Consider the following 10,262-nt stretch of genomic DNA (forward strand, 5'->3'; position numbering starts at 1 on the left):
AGCATGTTTAAAGTAATATCAGTAACACAAAAACTTAGCATGATTATATTTCTAAAGGTACATATAGCACTCATAAACCAAAATCAAAGGCAGTATTATAGTCTCAAAAGCAGAAGTATAGTTTTAGCTGTCTTTTGGATTAATACAAATACATTTCAAAAAGCAAAAATATTTTGAATTTCGAATTTTTAATTGTTTTTTTTTTTAAATTGTTTTATTTTCACATACTCTCGTTCAACCCAAGGGACAGGTGATACAACAGGTGAAACAAATCAGGGCAACACAAGGGAGGGAAAACACAGGAAGTAAAAAAGACAAGACAGAAAACCAGAAATCAAAATAAAACAAGAAACAGAACATAACCGAAACCCACAATCATGACAGTACCCCCCCTCCAAGGGATGGATCCCAGGCGGCCAAAACCAAAAACCAAACATATGCCAACCCAGGGAGGGCGGAGGGGGACCGGAGGAGGGACGAACGGAGGAACAAAAAAGTCAAACGAGGCTAGGGAACAGAGGATAGCGGGAACTGGGGACCATGGGCACTCGGGAACCGGGGACAGAGCCGCTAGGCACTAGGGCACGGGAAACTAGTGGGCAAAGAGGCCCGGGGGAAACTAGTGGGCAAAGAGGCCCGGGGGAAACAGAGGGCCAGAGAGGCCTGGGGGAAACTAGTGGGCAAAGAGGCCCGGGGGAAACAGAGGGCCAGAGAGGCCTGGGGGAAACAGAGGGCCAGAGAAGCCCAGGGGAAACAGAGGGCCACTAGGGGAAGCAGAGGGGTCTTACATTTCAAAAAGCAGTAATATAGTTTTAGCTGTTTTTGGGTTTTCAACTGAACCTCGTTCAACACTTTATATGAGTTATAATGTTCAATATGTTTATTTTTGCATTGGATCACTCCAAATATATAGAACTGTAGATGATGTGATGTGATGCTCGTTCGGCATGCTGCTCTGAGGCTCTGTACCAAATTTGGCGAAGATCGCCCAAAGTAGACCAGTTTCGGCCGTTCTACTCAATCAATGTTAACAGGATATTTGCAACGGCAGAGTGCCGCAAATCTCGATATTCACCAACGTTTGCCTCCCCACATTACACTTTGGGTCCCGCTTTTGCACACTCCCCGGGTCATCAGGGGCGACTGGCGCAAGAAGGCTTGGACCCCGTCATCACTGCTTTAATGTTTGTTTCTATCTGCACCATCCACCAAGGAAGATTCATTCTAAGTGTTACTTACTTGGCAATAAATCCTTTTTTGATTCTGATTCAGATGTGACCTGCCACCGGATTGAAATACTGTTTGATTATGATGTGAACTTTTGAAAGTTAAAGTCTGTGTTCAGGCTGACAACAGCACTGTGTGAAAAACCAGATGACACAACGGAAACTTTGCTTGAGAGGTGATATATAACTAATAAAAATAAGTCTTATTATAAGAGACACTAATAGATAACGTGTCACAATGTAACATGTAAAAAGAAACTCCATTGACTACAGATGTACGGTGGCCCAGAGAGATCAACTAAATGCAATTTAACAACATATACATGGCATTAAGAACTGCGCTGGAAATACAGAAACACTGAGTACAACCTGGACCCCTGAGGCACAGTTACAGATTCCAGCTCGTCTGTGTTGTATTTGGGAGAGCGTAGAGTAGGTTTGCTCCTAATGCCTGCTGGCTGGATCAAGGCTCTCGTATGTGGAGTCCTCGTATTTGGAATTTGGAGAAAGGTTCTCGTAGTCGCATTCTGGGACGACCTGAGGAAACCAAACAAAGTGCACATGAAACACAGTTATAGCCCTTGAAATTAAGTATTTTGGAGACTACACATACTTTATTTATGTGTCTGAACTTATTTTTGTCTTTGTGGTGCTATATCTCCTGATTTTCTCCTGGGGATAAACCAACACTTATTGTAAAGCTGGGGCTGCTCAATCCAAACTTAAGTCCCTGTTTCTAAACTTTTGATTTTATGAGCTTTAATCATTGATATTTGTCAGATTGAGCTCAATTATGAAAGAATCATCCGTGCTCGCTAAAGTTAATCATGGTTTATCTTTATACCAACTTGATTCTTCAATGTTACTGTCTATTTTTCATTCCACTATGACTCCTATGTTTTGTTTCCCTTGTAATTGTTTGATGTTATTACTGTTTAGCCCATATTTGGTCTGTCTTGTTCTATATCACCAACAAAAAATAAATAAAAAAAAATTTAAAAAAGTAAATTACATTTTGAATTGTGCACCACTTCCAGTGTCCACTATGTGGCGCTAGAGAACACACACTATTTATACGTCATGTTGCTGTATATCATGTTTACACTACACAATGTAACGTTAAGGTAAATCCAATGATTATCGTCAGGGCTTCCTTCCTGTTGACAAGGTAAAGGTCAAGGGTCAAGGAAAACTGTATTATCCCCGAGGGGCAATTAAGTTTACAGCCAGCCAACACATCATACATGCAATGTAGAGATCACAAACGAGGTAGTCAGTAAAGAGCAAAAAAAAAAAAAAAAAAACACAGGTAAATGGATGACTAAAACATTTAAACTACCTTAGTTCATTTAAAAGACCAGTGTCAGCTGGGATAAAAGAACAGGGAACTATATTCGCAGAAAGGCAAAGCATAGCTACTCTGCTCGGGGCTTCTCAGGTGGTGCGAGCTAATCACTCCGCCCAAGTAGCAGTGCTTCACCTTTCTGAGAATATATTTCCCAGTTTATATACAGTTAGAAAATGTCTGTGTCTCATGTGACCTTGTTATTTGTACCCCCTGTGACTATACAAATCACAACATGTAAATAGGAACATGTTGGAACCAGTTACCTCCAGGATCTGTGCTAGGCTAGGCTACCGGTGGGGCCGTCAGACAGAGTTACAGCACGCACGGAGATGAGAAGGGTATGTATCGACTTGTCTAACTCTGGGGGTTACAGCGAATAAGCTAATGTCCCAATAAGTCACCGTGTTCCTTTAAGGCTTTCCTGAACACTTTTGAGTTGGATGTGGTCAACACATTAGGTAGTGCACATCAAAGTGTAAGGACTGTAGTAGAATGCTTTAACTTTGAAAACTGTAAGAGGGCGCTATCGAGCCAATATGCCCAGCCATGACATGCTGCCAAGCCTGAGATACATATCAGATCACAATTATTACAGAGTCTGAAGTACTGATTACCGAGTCTGATAGTGTTTGAGTAGCCCAAGCATCTAGTTTTGCGTTTAAAGAAACATTTGAATTTCAAGAGGGCCTTCGCCCCCGACGATGTCAGTGCTTGGGTTTCAATAACAGATTTTCAATATTCACACCCTCTCATCTTCACTTCTATATTGGGTCAAAGGGTTGTACTTTCGGCTATCTAAAGGAGATCATGATGTAACACTAGCAGGCTGAGGACAAAACAGTTCAATAAAGAACAGGACAGCATGAGATCTGTTTCATTTTCACAGATAATCTTCTGTCTTCTATGAAGCCTCATCAGTAACAATCATCATGTGCACTGTTACATCTTACAGTGAAAGGAAACAAGGAGTTAAAGTCACCTTCATGTCGATGCCGTCCAAGTTTTCTCCGGTGTTCAATCCTGTGAAGTAAACAAAATATTGTTTTTATTATAATGAGCCGTTAAAGATGCAGATTTAGAAAGAGAATTATTTGCTGAGAGAACAGATGACAGCCCGGGAGATGGACAGTCCGGTTAGCCATCGCTCTGTGTCTGCAAAGGACTCATAGGCTCTGTTCGGTTCTGCTGCGGTTTTCCTGGTAGGGGTGAAGCAGAGGGGAATATTGTAGGTATTATAGCAGTGTTAGTATGAAGTGTAAGGTACGCCCTAGTTGGCGGTTGGCTGTAGTCTTTGTGGTGTGTTCAAGTGCAATTTTTTCAATAAGAAAAAAACGTAGTGCAGTGATGCCACATTGGGCTTTCATGGCCACTAGTTCTTTGCCATCTGCCTCTGTGCATCAGGGTGTAAACTGTAAAAACCTTATTATCTTGTTGATTGGCTCCAGAGAATTACATGAGCAAAGGAACACAGCACATAACCATGAATTACTGAAGTGGTTAAAACTCTGGAGTGACAAAAAGGGAAGTTTTTAGTTGAGTTTTTACTATTGTCTCGGGGGCTGGTCCGGGAAGGTCCCTCTCGGTGACTGTCAGCATATTGTAGCCTGAGAAACTATTTTCACCTGGTAATCTGAACAGATTCTGATAGTTGGTAAAACCTGCAAACATGGTATATGTCTTGGCCGCCACTAAAAGGTCCTTCTACCTGCCCTGTGTATAAGATCTAGTTTTCTGAGAATGTTGCATGTTTCTTTAACCAAGTTACTGTTCAGTAAATGTTGTGTAACTCAGGTTTGTGACATCAGTGTCCTCGTGTTGATTTATCTCAGAGAAATACATAAGACAGGAACACTGTGAGAAAAAAAACATGAATTGTTGAAGTGACAAAAAGCATGACCTGAGAAAAGTTTCTAGTTGAGTTGTTTCTGTTATCTCACCGTTGGGTTTGCACTTCCTCCGAATACAGATGACCGTCAGCGTCAGCACAGAGATGATGACAATGATACCAACAGGCACGACCAAATACAGCAGCCAACCTGTGTGAAGAGAAATCGGTTTTATGGATGTTTCCTAGTTGGTAATGACATATTAACATTTAGGTCTCAAGGCCCCCGTTCATGCACTTAAGCTCATGGATAATGTAGTATTTATTCATTCCACCTAGCTGATGGAGAAGGAACATTTTGACAAAGAGATGAACCGTTTAGCCGGCTGAGAGGCTTTGCTGCGTGCTGTAAGGACAATTAGATAAAACTGCTTTGGTCATAGATTTAAATTCATCAAATCCAGTGTGTACATGCACCTCTGGGTATTGGTGTCTCGTGGTCGGAGCTGTGAACAACAAAAATATGCAGATAAAAAGAAGTTGAGATCTGCGTTTGCATGTGTGTGACACAAATAAACTCACCATCTGTGACAACGATCCTAAACTCTTGGTAAGGATCCGGAGAGAAAGATGTGCTCAGACCAATCCTGTACAGTCCTGAGTCAGACCTGGTCAGCTGTGAGATGTTGACATACACAAATCCTCCTGATGGAGATTCTTTTTCATATCTGATGCTGTATCTATCTCTCTCAGCACTGACGCCAGTTGTTTCAACAAGAATATCTTTGTCTTCACATTGTTCCTTACAGAAGTACCTCCTGGTTCCAGAGAGAATAGAGTAGCGTAGAAGGATGATGTTATCTCCAGTTGTCTTATGGAAGGTTTTTACTTTAGGAGGATTTCCATACAGTATTGCTGTTGAAAAGATGAAGTGTTTATTGATAAAGAAAATAAAGAATGACATCTGTCAGCAGCTGTAACTGAACAGAAAAGCTTTAATTTACCAATACTTTCAAACTCACTATCTACAACAACGGCTTCAAAGTCGCTGAATGAAGCTGCAGATAAAGAACTTCCCAGACCACACCTGTACTGTCCTGAGTCAGACTTGGTCAGCTGAGAGATGCTGACGGAAACATAAGCTTTTGGTTATACTGGGAGCTGCCCAGTTCACCCAGTCTGACTACTTCATAATCTCACCATCTGATCATAATCTGATTAGATTATAAAAAAAAAAGAATCTTTAAAAACATCACAGAAGACCTGCTGGTTTAAAGGAGCATTCATCAGAGTTCAGTGATGAAGAATATGAAGAACAACATCTGTCAGCAGCTGTCAGTGAACACATAAACTTTACTTCAGACATGAAACTATATTTTCAGACTCACCATCTACAACAATGACTTCAAAATCGACAAATGATTCTGAAGACAGAGATCTGTTCAGACCACACCTGTACCGCCCTGAGTCAGACTTGGTCAGCTGGGAGATGCTGACGGAAACATAAGCTTTTGGTTCAACGGTTTCATATTCAATCCTGTATCTGCCACTCTGAGCTGTGAAAAAAAAGGTTTTATGGTTAAAGTTGGAGAGTTCTGTGTAACTGCTGAAGACAGTGTACAATATGTTGGCTGCATTTTTGACAGGTGTTTATCAGGTGAAGATATGACTACCAAGGTAAACCAAAGAGTTAAGTTCCTGTCGAGAAAAGTCGAAGACAGTTAAAGAAGGGGACCAGCAGACCCAGTGTCTCTGGTCTGAGACCAGTGGAGGATATCAGAAGTCTCTTTCCCGGTGCTGGCTGAGTGTTACTGAGCAGCCTCCAACTGAGCTTGAAGACGTAGATGTGACGTGAGCAACGTGTCTGAAAGTGTGAAGTCTTCTGGTAGCTGTGAGAGAGAAATCTCAATCATTCCCAATCTCACAGAGACGGAGAGTGTAGGTATATGTAAGGAGATAACATAGACACAGGCTAATTACTGATCACTAACATGCTAGTTAACATTAGTAATTACTGATCACTAACATGCTAGTTAACATTAGTAATTACTGATCACTAACATGGTAGTTAACATCAGTAATTACTGATCACTAACATGCTAGTTAACATTAGTAATTACTGATCACTAACATGCTAGTTAACATTAGTAATTACTGATCACTAACATGCTAGTTAACATTAGTAATTACTGATCACTAACATGGTAGTTAACATCAGTAATTACTGATCACTAACATGCTAGTTAATATTAGTAATTACTGATCACTAACATGATAGTTAACATTAGTAATTACTGATCACTAACATGCTAGTTAACATTAGTAATTACTGATCACTAACATGCTAGTTAATATTAGTAATTACTGATCACTAACATGCTAGTTAACATTAGTAATTACTGATCACTAACATGCTAGTTAACATTAGTCATTACTGATCACTAACATGCTAGTTAACATTAGTAATTACTGATCACTAACATGCTAGTTAACATTAGTAATTAAACCTAAACAGCTTGTAAACTTACTGGGTTAAGATGAGCTCTTTTATGGTGAATGAAAGGCTCAATCTGACGAAGTAGGTCTGTCAGTACCCGATCCGTTCCAACTGCACAATCCGTTCTGTGGTACGATGATTTACGACACTACCCGATCTGTTCCCACCGGTTCCCACACTAGCCTCCACCGGGAAGCTAACGTTAGTTTAGCTAATAGCTCATTCACGTTAGTTTAGCTAACAGCTAATTCGGTTGGACCGCTAGGTGATTATAGCGGTCTGCCGTTAGTCTCCACTGGGAAGCTAACGTTACTTTAGCTAACAGTTCATTTGGCTAACCGCTAGCTGATTGTAGCGGTCTGCCATCTGTCAGCCTCCACAGTTAAGCTAACGTTAGTTTAGCTAACAGCTAATTCGGCTAACCGCTAGCTGAGACAGCATGCAAACTTTTAAAAGACCCTCAAAATAAAACTTCAAATCAAACGTTAACATCTATAACAGCTGTTACGTCAGTTCTGCTTTACTTGTGCTCATTTAAAATTCAATCACTCAACACTCGTCTTTATTGTTATTACTGTAAAGTCTTAATGTAGCGGTAGCTGCTTCTCCATTAAGTTTGACTTAACGTTATTTTAGACTGAATCTAGCTGTCCGTTCTGCCTGCACGATCCGTTCTGCGCATGCGTTATTTGTCGGCTAGCGGTTAGCCGAATTAGCTGTTAGCTAAACTAACGTTAGCTTGGGTGGAGGCTAGCGTGGAACCGATCGGGCAGGTCGTAAAACGGTATTATCATCAGAGCATGCGCAGAACGGATTGTGCAGGTGGAACGGATCGGGTAGCAAAATTACGAATCCCACTATGGCCACGCCAAGACCCGCCCTACGAAGCAGGCATTTCACCTCGAGTGGTTAAGGTTAGGGTTAGGGGATTGGTCAGGGGATAGGACCTGTACATGTAAGCATGGACGCCTGGCCAATAGTAGTGTGTGAACGCTATTGAAGGGCGGGTCTTGGCGTGGCCATAGTGGGATTCATAATATCGCGATCGGGTACTGACATCGTCATTGAATCAGATCAAAGCATTAACGGTTATGCTGCTGCCAGTTCTACCGTTGTTTACCTTCTTCTTCTTCTTCTAGTCCATAGAAAGAGCAACGTCAGTAGCTTTTGCTCATTAGCGCCACCTCTGTTCAGGAGAAGACTGCAGCTTGTGTCGCGACCACCAGCGCAGGTATAAATAGTCACGGAGATCTCATGATGTCACATGTGTACGCGCCAGCTGGGCAGCGTCCAGTATATAATCACCTTAACTCTTCATCATCAGCTGGAGCTCCTGGAGTCTAAACTCTGTTTGATTATGCTGCCATCTCCTGGTAGACCCGATTATTACAACGCTTCAGGAGAAAACCTCAGAAGGCTCAAAATAAATTGATAAGGGTTTTCTTAAAGTTGACCCACAGACAGATCTTAATTAATTCATAGTCAGCAGTGTTGCATGGAGCAGTTTTCAGTTTCATTCTGTGTTCCCCCCACCCCCCTTGTGTCTGTACTTGTTTGTCTTCTTCTTCTTCTTTTGGGTTTTATGGCGGTTGGCATCCTATGCATTGCATTACTGCCTCCTACTGATAATTACTTGTTATCTATTATTTCATTTCATTATCATGTTCTAAGTAGTCTGGTTCTTTTCAAAAATGTTTCCTTCCATTTACGGATAACCCACTTTCAAGGACATCTATGAACCTGATTTCCACTGCTCCTAATTTATGTAATCCTGCTAACATGACCCCTCTTTCTTGATTGTATTTTCTGCATGAAATCAGGGTGTTTTTTCTATTATAAAAAGTAATCGCTCTTAATGCTACGTCATCTTCTCATTGACTTTACTTTGACATTGTTTACCACGGTGGCCACATGGAATGTGTGAAAATTCCATGTGGCCACCATGGTAAACAATGTCAAAGTAACGTAATGTGTTATTAACACTTTATGATCATTTCATGGAATTCTGTGAGACCAGGGTGGTTCCCCTCTGATTTTGACAGTTTAATATTCAGCTCTACATTTCCTTTATTGACCGCCTCCTTTGCTAATTTATCCACTCTCTCATTTTACGTGTTTGTCTGTTTGAGGACGGCCCCTTTGTTCTGGGCTTCTGGCAGAGGGACACACCTGAAGATCATTGACAATCAACGCACCTGACAGTCTTTTCCAATCAAATAAAAGTTGAGCCACAGACACATCTTGATCCTGATCATTTCACAAATCTGAACTGGTCGACAGCGGATAAAAAGATAACTTATGTGAAGATGCTGCTCACTTACAAAATTTTGAAAAACTTGCTACTAGAGTACTTTATTATTTTCAACTACTAAGAGCACATTATATTTCAGATTTTATTCCTTTTTGATTGAATAGTCTAATGATAAAACTTATTTGTTTACAGTGCAACAGCACAAAGGAATAATAATAAGAATAATAATAAGAATAATAATTCACTGAGCATTTTTAAAGAAATGGTTACAAAGCACCACGTAGCATTTTCAATCTCACTTCTAAACGTTATAAACGTTTTATATTTGCTGTTATGTAAAAACTCAGAAGCAGCTGGACTCTGCATACGTGGAGAAAGTTCTAGAGACTTTGATGACTTATATAGAAGTGTTTAATGAAATCTGGATCAAGGAGAATCAGGATTAAACAGTAGAGTTTAACCACAGTGTAGTGTTGGGTAGTACCATCCCAACTCTGAAGTTCCTGTCTTCCTGGAGGAGGATTTAAACTCACGCTGGACATACAAGGTTAGAGATGACCAAATAAGGTCCTTCTTTACTTATCTATGCATGTGTGAAGATGCTGTTGGATCATTTACAACCACCACTCTTACCCATAAGTCCCGTTGTAGGTACCCCAGATCACATGGGGTAAAACTATCTCACTGTACACACTGTGAGTTTATAAGATGGATATTCTAGCACAGATCCCTCCTAATGAGGTCTAAAAGGCTTAAATAAACTTACCAGCATCCAAATACCACCTCAGGAAACTCAGACACAGTTTCAGAAATGCTCATAGTTACAATAACAAATCAAAACATTCAATATATATGTATACATGTTTAACACATTTCTGATTCATACTTATGTATTTAACCTAAATCAATCATAATCAACATGGTTATACTAATCAATCACACCTCACCACAATGATTTTGTCTGTGAGGAATAATACATAATTATGTAGATTAAATCTTATTAAAGTAAACATACATTAAAGTAACACTTTTAAAATCCTTAATATAAAACTATCACAAACCCTTGCGTTGTCCATTGTGTCACAGGGACCCATTCAGTTAATTTTACTTTTTGA

General features: G+C 40.4%; 1 protein-coding gene across 1 annotated transcript; it reads right to left on the minus strand.

The window, feature by feature from the left end:
- Positions 1-1,483: 1,483 nt before the first annotated feature.
- Positions 1,484-9,784, minus strand: LOC114548510 (uncharacterized). The gene is made up of 6 exons (XM_028568492.1): positions 9,781-9,784; positions 5,788-5,955; positions 4,982-5,314; positions 4,512-4,610; positions 3,554-3,594; positions 1,484-1,763 (listed from the first exon to the last, which is right to left on the minus strand). The coding sequence occupies exons 1-6, from the start codon at positions 9,782-9,784 to the stop codon at positions 1,671-1,673; spliced, it is 738 nt and encodes a 245-aa protein (XP_028424293.1). The 3' UTR covers positions 1,484-1,670.
- Positions 9,785-10,262: the final 478 nt, after the last annotated feature.

This window comes from Perca flavescens, chromosome 21, assembly GCF_004354835.1.
Source record: "Perca flavescens isolate YP-PL-M2 chromosome 21, PFLA_1.0, whole genome shotgun sequence".
NCBI lineage: Eukaryota > Metazoa > Chordata > Actinopteri > Perciformes > Percidae > Perca > Perca flavescens.